General features: G+C 34.9%; 1 protein-coding gene across 3 annotated transcripts in view; it reads right to left on the bottom strand.

The window, feature by feature from the left end:
* The window catches only part of SACS (sacsin molecular chaperone), a 77,110-nt gene continuing 58,446 nt past the window's right edge, over positions 1–18,664 (bottom strand). For 2 of the 3 annotated variants that reach the window (XM_036298148.1, XM_036298147.1), the window contains exon 9: positions 1–12,853. In XM_036298148.1, the coding sequence (XP_036154041.1) occupies positions 1,296–12,853 (11,558 nt within the window). In that variant the 3' untranslated portion in view covers positions 1–1,295. Of the gene's footprint in view, positions 12,854–16,553; positions 16,581–18,664 lie in introns of all 3 variants that reach the window. The other variant, XM_036298145.1, reaches the window with a different exon arrangement.

Below are 18,664 nucleotides of genomic sequence, written 5' to 3'. Positions count from 1 at the left end.
TTTAATATGTATATTTGCTTTATTAAAATTATGGCACTTAATATAACAGCAGAAATAATTACAGGGCTTCACATCCAGAACCAACAGAATCATGGAGGTGCATTCCTTATTACCAATAAAAGTAAAAAAGTTTTATTGTTCCATAAGTCTTTAATTGCATAAAATATTATATTTAGCATCATTTATAGCCTGCACATGTATTTAAACTAATTATCATTACCTTTCTTTTACATTCTTCAAAAGAAATATGTTAAGTAAATACCTATGGTAGGACATTCAAACATAATTTAGTTGTCAGTTCAGAATCACTCATGGGAAAAATACAAGCTGATAATTCCTCTTTTATAAACTACTGGATATTGTCACAATACATTTTTTTCAATGTTTTCCAAAGTAAAATCCTAAAGGCTCCACCAAGTGCCATGTTGAAAGACAAAAGATTTTTTTTTAACTGCAGCACCTTTAGACAACAAAGGATTGCATCCTGCTCAACCACACTATATAAATTATGACACTTGTGGAAAATATGTACAAACTTAAAGCAAATGTTCTATCAGCTGATAAATGTTGTTTTGGTAAGCAGTTCTTGGAAGCAATATAATAACATCTGGTGATAAGAACTGTCACAATTTTGAGTTTTCCATATGCTATCTTCATGAAAGAGGAAACCTGTAAACATTAGGTGTAAAAAACTTTTAGAATAAAGATGCAATGTACACTCAGTGCACCCTAGAAGTACTATCTGCCTATTCTAAGTCAAGTAATATTCAGGATTAAAATATGGTACCATTTTTTAAATGTACTGAGTATTTAGGACGTAAAATTGCAACAAATTCATAATCAGATCCAGCTGATAATAAAACAGCACATCCAAGATGACCCATTTAAATAAAGGATAAAATTCCAAGACTTAATTCCCCTTATTTGTTTAAAGCAATGATATTCCAGTGTTTCATTAGCCCCTTCAAAAATACCATGTTAAAAACATAAAATTCACTCTAAACAGAGACATATTCTTCTCTAACAAGCTTTGATGATATAAAGTGCAGTTCAAAATGGTGCCATCCTAGCCATTCAAATACATCTAGCAATTTTTCAGTTCACCATCATCTTCAAAATAATTTTATTTTAGATTCTGTAAAGATCTTCTATTGATATTGATATTCATAAGAACTCCAAAATTCTTTGCAATCTACAATTCCTAAATAAGTGGCAATGAAGTCAGGAAGGACAGCAATTCATATTTGTGTTATAATACATTCAAGATCTAGCTCTATTTTTTTTCTTAAATACTTTCACACTTTTTGTTGTATAAAATTTTCAAGTTTTATTATGATACAGGCAGTACATTCCATCACCCTCATAGCAACCTCAGAAGTAAACCTGTCATTTGGAATCTGTGGGAAAGGAAGCAAGTCAGGATATCTTGTTTTTAAACTGTCTACACCGTAAGCTTCCAATGTGTGGACATCATTTGTCAGTCCTTCAAGTTGCTGACTATATTCCTCTATTTTTTGTGCAAGTGCAGTTGGCTTTACATCTTTATCAGACTTCCCCCTCACAGCATAGTCAGCAGCAATCAAAGCTAATTTAGTAGAAAGGTAACATTTAAAGCATACCCATTCATTGGCATTTTTATGAAGGTCATTCCTGGCAGCTGAAAAATTTGCTCTGGCTTGTCTCAACCACCTACGTGCTTCAACTGGATTACCAACTGACTTGAAAGTTGGAGGAACAAAGAACCGTTGAGAGTAAGTCTGTCCAGCTGAGGGTGGGCATTTTTCTTTATTTTGCTGTTGCCTTTCAGATTTATGGCTTGTTGCTTCTTGATTCCATGAAGTATAAAATCTTTGAAACGAGTACTTGTCTGACTGAAATCGGGCTGCTGAGGTTGAAAATGTCCGCCTTGAGGCTCTGTCTGTATTTTGATCTAGAAAAGCCTGTTTCTCTAATCTGTTAATTTCATTCTGCAAATGTTTAAAAACTTCATTAGCAATGTCATGATTCTCTGGATTTTTGTCAGGGTGCCATTTCAAATATAACCGTCTAATAATCTTTTTTCTTTCAGATTCTGGAAGCTTCCAAGCTTGCTCCACCACTGTTGTCACTTCTTTTAAAATCTCTGGTAAAGAATTTACCTTAAGCTTTTTGGGAGAATGATGTTTTGAAGATGAGGTCTTATGGCTTTCTTTTCCAGAGAAAAGAGGAGGAATGTTTCGTACACCAGGTGCTAGGAACTCTGTAGGGCTGGTTGGTGTAGAAGGGGCACTGTCTCTGCTTTGAGAGCTTTCCTCAGGCCTTGAAAACTTATACAGATCAAGAGAGCTAACTATTTTATATTCACTATAACCAATATCAATCTGATAGATCTTTCCTAGAAAACTAGAATTGTCAGCATCTTCTCTTTCAACTTCTTGTACAATAATTGCATATGTGTATGTTGGCTGGTATGATCCATAGATATCACCACCTTCAGCATCAACAAGGTACCCAACATATTCTCCTGGGTAGAAAACATTCATTGGATCCATAAGCAAAGTATAATGAATTTCAGCAGGTATTGGAGTGCCCGGCATTGGAAGTTCAAGTTTTGATGGTTCTGAAGAGTCATATTTTACTCCTAAACTGTCAAGTTTCTCACTGATTCTATAAATATCATTGCATCCTAGCATAGCAATTAAATATGAAGTATCAGAAATCAAATTGTCAGTGGCTGATTTAAGCGTCATAGCTAATGCTAATAGGAAATTAATGTCTTTACTGTCTGAATGTTGTATGTAGAGCAGGATGACAGCATTACCAAATCTCTTCAAAAAAGCAAAAGTTTCACTTTTACTGTGGGGAATAGGATTAAAACCTTTAACTCTTAATGTTGTTTGAAGCTTTTCAAAACAGGACACTTTCAATCCTTCTCTTAGAGCTTTGCAAAGTCTTATGGCTTTTTCTTCATTGGCCAGGAATGCATTATCATTTTCATGCTTCATAATTCTAATTAGTCCTGTAATGAATTGTTCAGAAGATAAGAGTAACTGCAGTCTTCCCTGAAGAGAACACAAGGCTCCAAACTGACAAACTTTGGGGGTCTCCTCATCTAACTGCTCTTCAAGAATACTGCTCAATAAACGAGGTCTGAGTTTTTGAGGAAAAAGCATTATCAACTTAGTATGAAATCCGTGGTCTTTCCCTAAATAGCACTGGCTAAGATCAACCAACATTTGCACACCAATATTCCCCTGGATTCTACTTTTGTAATGTGGCGCATCGTCAAACACTAAGATGCTGGACTTGACCAACCTACCATCCTGGCTTGGAAGGTAAAGTGCAAGGTCGCGTACATTCTCAAGATCACTCCTCACCTTTACTGAATCATTTTGTAGACTCTTGAACAAGCCAGAAACTACTCTTTTAACTGTACGCATTTCATTAGGATCTAATTGTTTTCCTTCAGAACTTTTGAATATGCGGCTCAACACTTCAACATATTGCTTAGTTGAAATAATATCTTCAGTACCTAAATGTTTGAACAACTGATGAAAGGTACCAAGTTCTAAAGGTAGTTTGTACAAATAAGGTTTAAAATCAGATTCATATTCTAGATTTATCACCACCTCTTCAGGCTTCAGAAGTTTCCAACCATCTTCTACCATCACAAAAGCAACCCCCCGCAGCTGAAAACGAAACTCCCTTTTTTCTGTACTGAGAAATTCATATATGCTCCTTAAGACCTTTGCTCTCGTTTTAACCATTTCTTCATCCAAAGTTGTAATGTTGCATATGTTTCTGCAGTTATTAATGACCTTATCAAGAGGGGGGTCCAGGTTAACATTAAGCATACTCAAGACTTGTTCAAGCTGTTCTTGAGGACCAAGGTCACTACCTTCTTGTTCTTTGATACTCAAAGGTGTGGCTTTCTCTGGAAGAATAGGGCAGGATGTCCATAACAACTGAAGTACATCACATTGTTTGAATTTTGGATTCACTTGTGCTCCACTGAACTTTATAAGAGGAAGTGTTCCATTTACCTCTTGATATTGAGGATGAAATCTAATGAATTCAGCAGGGGCCCGCTCGGGACATAAGAATGGTATTAAAGACAGTTCTTTCAAAAAATTTCCAGATAACAAGTCTATTCGTTCTTGGAATATATGATGGAGAAGTATATCAACTGTATTTTGCAAAGTTTCTTTAGACCAGTTTTCTGTATTAGCTCTCACTGAGATTTCCTTAGCAAACTGTAATAACTGCTGCTGAGAAAGCATGTATTTTAGTCCAATGTTTCTTAAGAATTCCACCCAGGAGGTCATAAATGCAACTTGATTTTTGGGTTTTATAAGTTGTTCCAATTTTTTAAAGAAGTCCTTAGGAATAAACAAATTTTCTGGAAGCATAACTTCAAAAACCCTCACAGTTCTATCATAGAAATGTTTTGCTTGCTTTAGTCGACTGTTAGCATCATAGATTATCAATAAACTTTCCAGTTTTTCAAAAAGTTGTTCTTTGATCTCTGATAATTCCTCAATATTTGATAATCTATTCTTAAGATAGATCAAATGTTCTAATTTTGCATCATATGAGAGATTTTCAATTCTTGGTAATAGGTGTTTCAAATATACCTCTAAATCGTCTACAGGTACACAACCAAGCACCTCATATAGTTCTTTTAAGTGTATTTTTTCTTCAAGAAATGCAGATGATGATGATTGTGTCCACTTTTCCACTTCAGCTGAAGGAATACTTTTTGTAAGTACATAGCATGTTCCAAATTTTGCAATGCTCATGTAGCGACCACTGATGGATTTGTAGCATGGAAGAGACTTTAAAATTTTTACATCATCTTGGGACATCAAGTGACTCAAATTGCAGTTGAAATACATCAAAAGTGCTTCGAAGTCATTTTCTACTAATTTTTCAGCTCTAAATGTTGAAGTTTGAACCATATAATGTACAGCCCTCAAAATGCTTGTGGGGCTCTCTATGTTTGCTGTGTGACATGACAAAAGAGGAACAAATGTACTATCTTTTGAACATATTTTGTTCAAGGCAAGCTGAATACAGCCAGCTTTCATGAGAGCATGAAAGACTTTATCACTCTGGGCATTTGGAAAAACTGCAATATGCATGAGGCTCAGAGGAAGCAGAACATCCCCTTCAGGAACTACAAGCTGATTGGCTGAAACAGTAAACTTTGTTCCTGGAAGCAATGCCCAGTCTTTTAGGATATCAACAACAATGTCAAATGTTGGTTTTGTTTCTTCTTGTTCTTCTTTCACATTTACAGATTCACTGATAAAATGCCATGCATTCTTAAGCCAGGACTCGCTTGCAAAATTATCTTTCCACTTTGTACAATTTTTGGTCTTATATTCACGAGGCAATACAGAGGATAACAAATCAGCAAAGCTGGAAATGTCAAACACTTTCGCAACTTTACAGTTCAATAAAATATTACCGTATTTCAAATATAATGTATTCATGAACAAATCTTTGCGTGATGGAATCAATTCATGGTATGTTGTTAGAAACTTCGGTCGTTTTGCATCAAAAGTTTGCAAAACACTGTCCAGTGTAATGAGAAGGGGAAGTCCCTCCACTTCCATCTCATTTTCTTCTGCATCCTTAAAACAATAATCAACTAAAAGTTTTAAACTATGAAAAAGTTTTAGGTTAGTCTGCTGGAGTCGACAAGGCAGCTTCCCAATATGGCAATTAGTATCAGGAGAGGAAAATGTCATTAAAAAAGACCTAACATCAGCAGGAGTTACATAACTAACAGGAATATCTGCATCTACAAGACAGTGGAACAGATTAGCTGTTTCATCACAGTTGTAAACCAAGTTGAAACCAATTTCTAAAAGTAGGTGCTTCAGTCTATAGACATTTTCTGCTACTGTTTTCCGTGTTGTGATATTATAATCTGCATTTTTAAGGTGTTGTAATTCATCCTGCAGTAAATTGTCAAAAAATGGTCTAGTTTTATTTGAAGTAGACATATTAATCCAAGTAATTATAACTGCGGAATGCAAATCAGAGCCATCAATATTTGGAGCCCGTACAACAGGTAAAAGACGTTTCATATCTTCATGAATGCAACTATAAAGTGCTTTCACTAGACAATATAAATCTGGTTGTAGATCAAGCCTATTAACTGGGAAAAATGATAAAAACTTCTTTAAAGTGTCCTTTACAACATGAATAGGCGTGTTCTGTAAAACTGATAATGTTGGATCAGAACCAGGGAAATATCGCTTTTTTAACTGGATTAGTAATTCAACATATGCAGGAGCTATTAATGCTGTCATTAAGCTGTTATTCCAGTCACTTCGAACACCAACTCCATTATCATCACGCCACAGATTTCTTCTGGCTGAATCTAGAGCAAAGTGGCCATTCATATGAAATGGTAATCCTGTCTCTAAAGAGAGGGGCAAAAAACAGAAGGCCCTGTGGGGTTTTTTATAGTTGTGAGTAATGCAGGCAGCTACTCCACCACGAGGGAAGAGGGTAATATCTTGGTTCTTGTGAGCTGATATAACACTCTTAGATACTTTTTCCATACTTGAAAAACCTGATCTATTACAAATTAGCCATGTAGTAAGATTTCCTTCAGAGTCCTCAGTATCCATTGTATAGGTGATCTGTTGAACTGGTATGTCTTTGAGCTGCCTCTTTTTAGTAACACTGTCAATTACAGATGCATGAAATTGTTTCCTTTTCAATCTGTCTCCATCAGTGATTTTGCCCTTTACGGAATACAGAACATTTAGAGCTCCAGTAGTTTTATCTATTTCACAAATAGAAATTTTTTCCATGTGATTAAGAAACATTAAAAGTTCTGCTCCATCTGATCGCAATTTGTCTAGAAGATTCTGGACCATTCTATCTGATGATGGAACTGAAGAAATTTCTGAAATTTTTGCCATTTCTGCATTACGAAGAGGAAATCTAAACATTGTGCAATTATCCAGTTTAAAGTGGGTTCCCAAATAAAGATCCAGAACATCTGAGAACTGTGTCCTAAAATCTGCATCCAAATCTCTAAACATACGTCCAGGACTAATGGATGTAGCTCCTGGTGCGTATCTGGCATGAGGATCAAAAATACACAGGATATCATTGCCAGAAATAAAAGAAGGACAGTCTGTAATATGATACACAGAATTGAATCCTATTCCATACTGTCCAGTTTTATAAGGATTTCCTTCTTTGGTGCCTTTTCCAAGATTCTGAATTCCTCTCACATCATCATCTGTAAAAGGTTGGTTGTTATACACACAAAGTGCCGGCCCCTGCAATGGGGCCCACTTATCATCAAATATTCTATCTACTGGATGCTGTCTAGGATCAAACACAAAACAGATTTCTGTGGCCTTTGCATCATCAGCATTTTGAAGAAGTTCTTTCAACATCTCCTTTTCTGAAGGATAAGCATTAAGGATACTCTTAATTCTGCTGGTGAGTTTTTCTTTCTGTCCAAATTCCGAGCCAAGTGTTGTAAAACAGATGTTGGATGCATATCTTTCTAAGGCTTTATGCCGTTTTGGTACTGCTCCTAGTTTTACAGCTACTTCCCTGGGTATATCAGCATGACAATATTTTACAGTGGTATCCTTTACTTTTATCCAGGGACAATCATTGTAGCATAAAGATTTAGCAGGAAGAAGTTTAAGATTAGTATCTGGCAATAATATTTTGCCATAATTTTTCTCACAAAATTCTTGTTTCTTTTCTCTAATGACACTCCATATTCCTTCACTAATTATTCGCCGGCAAAGCTGAAAAGTCTCTTCTGTTATTTGCTTTGTTCCCCTTTTTTGATCAATGGATTCCAAAACAAGGGCAAAATCTTCAACAGTAAATGACTGCTTTACACCCACACTTTCAAAAAGTTCACGGAAATTATTTTTATATTTATTAGGCAACTGATAAAGGTAAGGTGCTGCTTCAAAATTCAAATGAAAAGAAACTTTTTCTGAGTCAACATATGCATTCTCAACTAGAATGAAGCTAAAGGTTTTTAACTTTTCAACAATTGATAACTTAGTGATTTCATTTTGCATCATTGCTTCATGAAGATATTTATAGCAAGCATTGGTGATGTTCTCCTGGTATAATGTAATTCCATCATTAACTGATTTTGCAACTTCTTTCAATTGGTTTACAACCAGATCAACTGTTGGCTTCCTTAGTAATCCCAAAAACTCCTTAACAGCCAATGGCACTGAACCACAACCTCTGAAGGAATGTGAGTTTTCATTTAGAATTGGCTGCAAAAGACAAACTATATCTTGATGCTCAGCGGTGTAAAGGTCAGTTGCTGCAAACATGGTTTCAGGCTTAAAACTGTTACCTTTCCAGTCCAAAGAAAAACCTGCTGGTTTTGTTAGAAATGGAAGGAAGGGGATTGTTTGATACTTTGCAGCAAAGTCCTTTGCTCTAGGATCCCTTATTTTCAGTTTTTCATCAATAAGACTTAATAGGATACTACTTCTTAGACAAGCAGCAGCATGATCACTTTTATTGATTTCAGTTACTGACTCTGTACGTTCTAGCATGTCATCCCATAAAATATCATCTTTTGCCATACCTAACTGAACTAGCTTAATCAAAATAATAGGATTAAGATAATCCTGAGTAGAACCATAAGGAAATCGTCCATCTTTAGTATCAAATAACTTTGCAACTCGTCCTTCAGGATGAATTAATCTTGATGGTAAAACCAAAGGATGTCCCTCTAAAGAGCAAGGAATACATGGAGTAACACGAAGAATTCCTGAGAATTCATCAATTTTTTCATTTAAAACAAAATTCATTAAAGGATCTCTGAGTTCTGCTTCAATTTCTTGAATATTTGGAAAAAATACTTCTGAAAAAAACTGTTTCTCTGAAAATGTATTCTCAAGCAGTATCTGTTTGCAGCCAGCTTCTTCAAATCCTAATTTTACTGAAGAAGGAAGTTCAACAGCACAAAGGTTTTTTGACCCAGTCTTCTTGAGGTATTTTAAAAATATCTTGAAGGCTGCTGGACCAACATCTCTTCTTTTAAGTATTGAGTCATCTAGAAATCTCACATTCTTCATGGAAACCCACATAGATCCATCAGAGAAGACTCTGGTCAATTCTTTCCCTTTTCCATGAGCTATATCTTCATAAAATCCTTGACAAATTACAGAAAAATCATTATGAACTAAATCAGGATCAGGCCACACTGCATAGTAAGTATAGTCCATTAACTCCCCACTGGTGGCCAGGTCACGTAGGACACTGAGTGCCTCTAAGTAAGCTTTCACAATAACATGTCTCATGAAGGTGGTATTCCATCGTCCTTTTGTATCTGTCTTCCAGATTTCTTTTCTATTGGAAGTTACAGCAAAGCACCCATTGATGTGAATTGGCAATCCTGTTTTTATTCGTAAAGGCAAATAGCAAAACACCTCTCCAATGTGTGGTTTCACAGCCCACTTCTGGTCCTGGACTTCAGACAACAGAACTCCTACTGCACCACAAGGAACCAGTCCTAGTCTTCTTCCACTTTCATTCAGGGAAAACTTCAGAGCCTCTCCTGTATCCATGCAGGTACATATAAGCCACGTGGTGCACTCTACTGTTTTTTGTGACAACTCATCTGATTGCTTTTTTGATTGGCCAGATTTAGCCATTTCAAAGAGAGCAGCTGGGTCATCATCTGGACCTCTAAAAAGTGGTGAATGTAAATCAGCAATCCTTCTGAACACATGGTGAAATTCTTCAACTGTGATCTGAAGAATGCAAGATGACTTTGGTGCATCAGTAGGTGGCTTTTTATTACTGCCACTGCAAGTTTTCATAAGCTCAGCAGCTTCTTTTAAAACACTTAAGATAGGTGTATTCAATGCTTTGGAAGAGCAGATTTTTTTTTTAATTATTATTGTATCTTGTGCTAAGCTGGGATTGCTTTCCTCAATTTTCAAGTACTTCAAATACATTGAGTTTACACTCTGAGTGAAAATGATAAGCCTGTGTCCACACAGACTAAACTCATCCACAAGAGAGTAAATATCTGCTGTATTATAACAGGTATTACTAACTTCACTCACTTTTGCTTCCTGCTGAGTTCTAAAGGACAGTCGGAAAAGAGTTCCACTATAGCTGTAAGGTGTTTCTACAGTCAAGGGTAACTGACAGCCAAAAACATCTATAAATGGTTTGAACTGATTAGGAAACTTCCTAAGTCTTTTCTGTTGTTTACTCCAATTAATTTTGATCCCAGGATTAGATCTGTCTTTAATGTGTTTACTGATATGGTTTATGTTTGGATCGAACATTATCATGAATTCTCGACTCATAATGATAGGAATGTCAGTAATATGGTACACAGAATTAAATCCAAGACCAAATTTACCAACTTTGTCTACTTCTCCTCTTTTTAAAGATTCCCCTAACCTAGTTATGTTAACAAAATCTGAATCTGAGAATTCAGAATTATTGAATGACCACAAAGCAGGCCCATGACACGCTGCCATCCCTGGGTCCAGAAGATTCTCTCTAATATCCATATTTCTTCTCATATCAATCATGAAACTGCATTCTGTTGCATTTGCATCATCAGCATTTTGAAGTAGTTCTTTAAAAATATCTGACACTGAAGGGTACTCTTCCAAAATATTTTTAATTCTTACAGTAAGTGGTTCTCTTTGTCCAGACTGTTCAAATCCCATGTTTTCAGGATTGATCAATCTTGTACTAAGGCATGGAACTTTCAGCCATTCAGCAGTTTTCATAGGTATGTCCTCATGTACCAAAATGATTGGTTCCACTGAATCTTCCAATAAGTCATTAAGATCATCAACTTTGATGTCACAATAACAGCATTCATGAATTGACTTCATGATTAGTTTAGAAGGATTTCTGTTATGATGTATAGGAACTGGTGTGTTCGGGCTTACTGGAATCTGATTGCTATATAGCCATCTGATAATATTCAACATAAGATGAAGATTTTGTTTGCTTTCTTGTTCACTGAGATCTTGATCACTTTTGAGATATACCTTCTGAATAACCATGGATATATGATCTGATGTTAGCTCCTCTATTGAACCACAGACCTTAAACAGTTGGTGGAATTTTGCCATGGTTTTGGGCACATTATGCAAATAAGGCTGAAGATCAAGATCATGGAATGGTTTTATCACAGCTTGGGCGAGGGGACAAAATTTTTTGCCAGTCCAAACCCAGGGAAATTTTAAGGCTCTGAAAGCATCTTTCCCTTCATTTAAATGATCATGCATGAATCCATAAATTTCAAGCAAAATATGTTGGAACTGGTAGTAGTCTTCATCACTAAAAGTTTTCGAAGTATACCACTCAACAACAATTTTAAAGTGTTTCAAGACTGCACTAATGCTAGGTTTTGTGAAGATACCTAGAGCTTTTTCCAAGTTCACATGGATACTTTCAACAAGAGGAAGTGCTGAGCCAACTAGAATTGCATGGGCTGCATCACACATATCTGGTGGTGCACAAAGACTACAGAGATCCCCTTTCCATACTAAAGAACCTGGATAATTTGGAGGCCTTTTCTTGCAAGCTGGAACCCATTTTATTTTCTTCAGTGTCATCATTTCTTCAGATGACTGCAACAATGTATGATTCTTATTTAAAACCAGTAAGAGTGTTTTGGCTTTCTTTGTGAGAACTTCCTGATTTGGACAAGCACTGACCTGTAAGGCTTCAATTTTTTTTGCCACTTGTACAACATCTTTCTCTTTGAGACTGGCTTCGTTTTTTAAACCAATCTGTCTTAAAGAGTGAAGAATATCTGGTGAGGTGAAAACTGAAGGTGGGAAGCAAGTTTCTTCTTCACTATAAAAGAGATCCTTTAGTACTTCTATATCAGGATCAAAGAGTTCACTGGCTGATACCATTCTTTCCTGTGAAATCTGGATGAATTTTAATGGCATTAACCAATCAAGTACATTTGGATTCTCATTTTTAAGAGAGGACAGATTCTCAAGGATCCATAACATAAGGTGTGTTATCTCTACATGTGAATAAAATCCATTTTCAATATCTTTTAAAACAAGCTTTAAGCAGCTAGAGGTCTTTAACGTCTCTATTTTCAACATGTTTGCCAAGCGAATAGTAGCTTCATCATTGCTGTCTATTACTGAAATAGAGAGTCGCAGATCTGGAGGAAGTTTGGCAGTATGGTGCAAGACTTTACAACCTTTCAGTTTTGTATAAGAGGAAATTCCCTGACCAGATGAATTGTTAATTCGTTTAAATATTGCCAATTCCTGAATTATTCTTTTTTCCTTTTCACTGCTATCAGTTAAAGTGGCTAGGAACTTCCTCAGGGCATCTTTGTGTGTCGGAAGTAATGAAGCTATTTGATTACACAATTTTTGCAATGGCATCTTCTCCATTATCTGCAAAACAGCACTTGGTAATGGTGAATGAATGTAATTTTTAACAAGTGGATGTTTTATGAAGGCATCTAATTTCTTAAGGACAATCCCTCCAAGTTTCTGTACAATGTCAGCTAAAAATTCCGGAAGTTGTGCTTCAGATTCATCATCTAAAATGACTAATGATGGAATCCTGAGTCTAATGAGTTCCACACATGTCTGACCTTCTTCTAGTGTAGTTCTGGGGATGAGTGGCATCTCATCAAATAAAGTCAAATCCTCTGAAAAATGTATATAGAGATTCCTCCAAACCATTTTAAGCCATGAAACAGATGGATGATTTTTGTCTTCATCAAAAGGATACCATTGAACGATCAACTCTCTGCCAGGCCAGAATGTATTCATTACTTCTTTGATTAGACGTGCAAATCGTTCTGGATTTAGAAGCTGCAGCTGAGTACATGGTCTTCCTGTAAATCATATACAGACATGTTATAAATAAATATGTAATTCTACTATAACTTATTTAGCTTTCTATTCCTGCAGATTAGACAGTGCTAGACAGTCATTTTCAGAGTTTTAAGTATATTGTGAAAATGCAAAAATTCAGCATAACTGGACTAATATAATTTTTAAATAACAGAAATTCTACCCATAAATCCATATTTATAATAACCTAAGAGATAAATAATTCTTTCTGGAAAGTGCTTATTTTAAATAAATATGTAAAATGTATTTACGTGTGTTTTAAAAATTATCCTATAATGTTCTACAAATGGGATCAACGTGGATAAGAATTTTTTGTGGTTATTTTTCATAAATAAAAGTACCAAAGAAAAGTGGATAAAGTTTAAGTAAGTACCATTTTATTTAGGGGTATATACGTAATTTATAAGCAACCACAACATGAATTTCTTTTTTTCATGTCTGCAGGAGCCACATGGCTGCACTAGATAACAAGAAGGGCCTGAAGTAAGAACACAAATGTTGTAATGAAGTAAGACCAACACTCTCTGAAGCAGAGACAGCAAGGAAACTTAGTTTTCTTTCAATCACACGTGTCACTTAAGCTTTCTGGGACTTGCATGCTCTCATCTGGAAAAGGGATGAGGATGAGGTTCTAGGTCTCAAGACTTCTATATTTACATGCCAAAGTAAGGAGCATATTCATAACTTTAACCACTGGTCTAGAAATTAACACTTTATTTCTAAGTGTATTTTGTGTTTCAGACTATTTATATTACCAGTAGGAACAAAATTTTGAAATAACACTATATACCTATAGGTATGTATTTGCCTAAATAGGGAAATAAGAAATACCTTAAATTCAATCCTATGGAAAACTAACATCATTTTCTCCCTGTGTACATATAACTTCTAGACTCTTGAAAGACTAATTTTGAAAAAAGATATAAAAGAGGGCACAGCTCAAGCGCCTTGAAATTTCTGTATATCAGTATATTTTAACACCCTTATTTCACAGGCTTACACATCAGGAAGATGACTTTACCTTTGTCCAAAAAATTATCTTTCATGTTACAACAGACATTTTAAAATTACTGCCATGGAAGTTTAAGCAAGGGCACAGTTTTACAACTTTTGAAATCTATAAATACCCAAATTCTGAATATTTTCAGTTTCTACATTGTATGATTTAGGGTAAATCAAGTAGTAATATTTGAGAAATAAAATTTTATCAGGAATTTGATTAATATAGTCTCCTTGGTTGATAAGTCCCATTAAAATATAATTTTTATAATTAATTTTTAACAATGTTTTAAACAAATGCTTACTGAATTAACAAAATAGAATATCCAAATCATAAGAAATGTAAAGATATAACACCAAAGATACAAAAATGAGTTAAAAATTAAAGTTCACAACACTCAGAAAAAAAAAAATAATTAAATATTCACTACACTATGTTCTAGGTTAATAATTGCCAAATAATGCATTTTTAAAATAATTCTACCCAAAATCCATGCATGAAATTTGACAATTTACAAAAGACATACCTACCTTCAGAAACATTATATAATATTAACATATAAACAAAATGCCAATAAAAGAACACACTCCACACATAACATGCGATTAACACACCAGTCATGCTGAACTAAAACACATAATAGAAAGTAAAGGAGAGAGAAAATGTAGTAAGACACAATTCTAAGTACCTATGTCAATCCAATCTGAAGTCCTAATTTCTATTTATTTTGTATTTAAGCCTTTATAAAGTTTTTAACTCTAAATTATAAATGTTAACCAGAAAAAAGTCTTCATGTCCTGGTTTAGAAAGTCATTGAAATTACAAAGCACATCTAACAGTATCAGCAAAATAATTTTTAGCCTTCTAATAAATGACTTATGTGTTTGTGGCCTTGCCTTTAAATTTATCAGCATTGTCAAAAGTAGTTAACTATACAGAACTGAAAGTATTCCTAGAGACAGAAAGCTTTTATCTAAACTATTATATGATTATTTAATTTAGAAAGAACTCTTCTAAGAGTAGTTTCTGCTTTAAACTACTCTTCAGTTCAAAATAATAACATCAATGTACTGAATGAAAGACTGCACTGTTTTCTGTTGTATACATTTATTTATGTGTTTATGCTCAGTACTAACTTTGAGAATGATTTTCAACATGGATGGAACCAGAATACTATAGACTCCTTCAAAATTTACTTAACCAAAAAATCTCAGTCCTTATTACTTTTATGAGCTAGGAGTTTACTACCTGACCAGGCCCTTTCAGAGTTGCAGCCAGCTGACTACTCTGATGACTCAAGGCTGTAAGTACAGCAACAGTTTTTTATACTTTTTTTGTACAGAAAGTGGCAATGGGAGCTTTGATCTTTGATGAGTTCTAACAATGCTCCACTGTGTAGAGATATTGAAATCTCTTTGTAAACACATAGGGGATATAATGAAGGTTCGATTAAACGGTAAACAGTAAGTCACATCTAGCTGTTTGAAGTCAAATCTTCAAAAAAAAACAAAAAGGAAAAAAGGAAAAGAAAAAGACCAAACCAAAGAAGGAAAGGAAAGCCTCCTGCCTACTAAGCACTGCACAAGATTAGGGGCAGCATGGCACGCACTGTGGGGCCCAGCGGAAACTTCCACTCTAATGTGGATGAAGCACACAGAGGTGGTTCAAAAATAGCACTAGGGGTCAAATCTTAGTAAATCAGCACACCGTGGCTGCCTTCCTTCTTTTTATCTTGAATAGGAGTGCAGCAACAACTGGGAGCTCACTCACATAACCAGAGCCCATGGGGAGGTGAGAAAGATGTATGCAGCCCATTTCCATGAGATTTTGTTTTCCTCTTTGATTACACCTTAAAAATGATATATTAAATAAGGTTTAATAATACATAATAATAGTAGTTGTAAATGTAAGCTATTTTTTAATAGAAGTTAGAAACCAAATTTAATCTTTGTATGAATTATCAGTATAACAATAGCTAAGTTTCTAAATTAATTGTTATATAGGTGTAGCCTGCTTCAAAGAATAGATTGATTCCAAAAAACATTTTTTACCAAAAATTTCTGTAAAGCAAATCTTGTACCCTCTAATTTTCCAAGTAAAAAATGAACTAAGAGAAAAATAATTCAGGTTAAGTAAAAAACCTTTTATTTTAAAAAAAGGACAGTCAACAAAGTGGCGCACAAGGAATTGTAAGAGTGATCAGCTGATTGTTCCTAATAAAGCTGTCTTAGCCACTGTAATTTTCCTCTGCTATTCTACCCTTCAGGACACTAAGCCGTAAGGTTCCCTCCCTTCAGCGATCCAGACCTGATGCCCCTCAACCCTTTTTATTCTCAATATTTATGTGTATCATATAACAGAGGTATGTTCACTCTCGTACTTTCCCACTAAATATCACAGCTTGAAATAAAGATTTCCACATAATTCTTCCATTTGAAACTAATTTTTTTATGAAATTAATGATTCCAAGCCATTTAAATATGGCTTTATTGTGGTATATATAACTACCACCTACGTACCTATATCAGTATAGTTTCCTCTCTCCTTTAATAGTTATTACCACTAGAAAAAAAGTGTTGACATAATTTCATTTTAGGTAAATGAAAAAGTATGATTCAAAGAATCAAATGAACAAAAACATCAGGCTACAAATGAACACAACATTTAGTCAGTTATCATACCTGAATATCCCCAGAGAAGTTGTTGTGCTAGAATGTAATTAAATCTTTTCTTAAAAAAAAGAAATGTCACAATTTTCACATGATGACTACAGAAATTACGGTAATCTGTATCTTAAGATAATACTCTTTTGTATTAACACTGTTTGTCTTAATATATCATTATATAAAACAAAAGCCATAAACATAATTCCAAACATAGCAAATTTTACATTTTAGATTTAAAACTGTATTTCAATGCAAACTAAATTTAAACTATATAAGGTCAGGAAATCTTAGTTTACAAAGAAAGCAAAGAAAGGAATATGTACTTTATATGTCCAAATTACATTTCAACAACAGAAATAAAGTCATTTAATAAGCTCCCAATGGGCTTTATGTATAGGCCATAATCACATAGATATTCTAGATAAGAATTAAGAAAGGAAAGACATTTGATTTTTAAAAGTTTTAGAGTATCTTTACAAAGTATACAATTAATTCATTAATTCTGACTTTATAATAAATAAAGGGAGGTTTTATATATTTCTACGGCTCACTTATGGTAACCACCAATAATTAAAAACATCAAAGAATTACTCCATGGACATCTAATCCATCCTCTGCCTAAAGCAAGCCATTTATTTGATCAAGTACATCTCTACAACTCTGTGAGATGTTTGTGTATTTGGGTGCCTCCAGCTAAACTTGGCATCAAATGCAGAGACAACTGGTCTTACCAAAAAATTTTAAACTCTTCAAATCTTAACATCATTTCAATTACCTTAGAGTGCTAAATATAGAGAAAAGAACAAAACTAACATGATTCCAGACTTTGCCTAATAGTATAACAAAAAGGCATGTAAGTAAGTAATTTTTTAAAATATATTTTTATTGATTTCAGAGAGAAAGGGGGGAGAGGAAGAGAGAGAATCACTGCTCGACTGCCTCCTGCACAAGCCCTATTGGGGATCCAGCCTGCAAACTGGGCAGGTGCCCTTGACAGGAATCGAACCTGGGACCCTTCAGTCTGCAGGCCGACGCTCTATCTATTAAGCCAAACCAGTGAGGGCAAATTTTTATAAATAAACAGGTACAGAATATGAGTGTTATGAGGAGCTCAGTACTATGTTAACACACATGGTCTATGTGAAAGATGAGCAAGAGGTAGTGAGATGGAGGAATGACAAAGGAAACCATGTGCAACACACTTAAGGGAGAAAAAGAACATGTTGCTTTCCAAATATGAGAAATATCAGGAGAGATAATAAAGGATATAAGGAGATTATTAATAATTATCATATAGCAAACACTGATGTACTCTTTCCATGTTCCAGGTATCTTTGTAACACCCAGAAAATGGACCCAGATGAGCCAGATAAACCAGAGGGGCCTCAGAAGAAATGTTAAGGATTTTGGCCTTTGTTCCAAAGAAAAAGATGAAGCCTTTGGAAGATTTTCAGATAAGAAATGGAAAGATAATATTTTACAAAGATAATACTAGCAGTACTGTTTTATTAACCAGAGAGGCAAGAAGGGATGTGAGGAGATTGAGATTATTTCTACATTCCAGGTGAGTACGATGGTCTCCGGAATGAGGCTGAAGATGGGGTTGAGAGGCAGAAAGACTTCCTAAAACATGACCCTAAGCCTGGCCTATAACCCAGAAGATCATGGTTTGATTCCCGATCGGGGCACATGCCCAGGTTGCAGGTGCGATCCCAGGTGTGGGGCATGCAGGAGGCAGTCGATCAACGATTCTCGGTCATCATTGATGTTTCTGTCTCTCTCTCTCTCTCCCTTCATCTCTGAAATCAATAATATATATATATATATATATATATATATATATATGTTTTTTTTTTTTTAAATGACCCTGTCATCTGAAAAGCAGCTGTAAAAGTAGTGACCTAGAACATCCTAACGGCACAAATCTGGCAACAAAATCTTTGGAATACTGCTAATCCATACAGCTGAGGCTGGCACCTAAAATTGCAACTTTTTCTAGAGATTTCTACATACATATGTAAGATTCCATTATCTCTGTAATGAACACTATAAATCATCACAAAGTTGTGTAAAATTGGACACTGTGAATATGCTATCCCTCCAGACATGATGTTTGTAGTCCTTTT

Source organism: Myotis myotis, unplaced genomic scaffold (genome assembly GCF_014108235.1).
Source record: "Myotis myotis isolate mMyoMyo1 unplaced genomic scaffold, mMyoMyo1.p scaffold_m19_p_3, whole genome shotgun sequence".
Taxonomy (NCBI): Eukaryota; Metazoa; Chordata; class Mammalia; order Chiroptera; family Vespertilionidae; genus Myotis; species Myotis myotis.
Note: the sequence above shows the minus strand (reverse complement) of the source record. Positions and strands in the feature narration are given on the sequence as shown.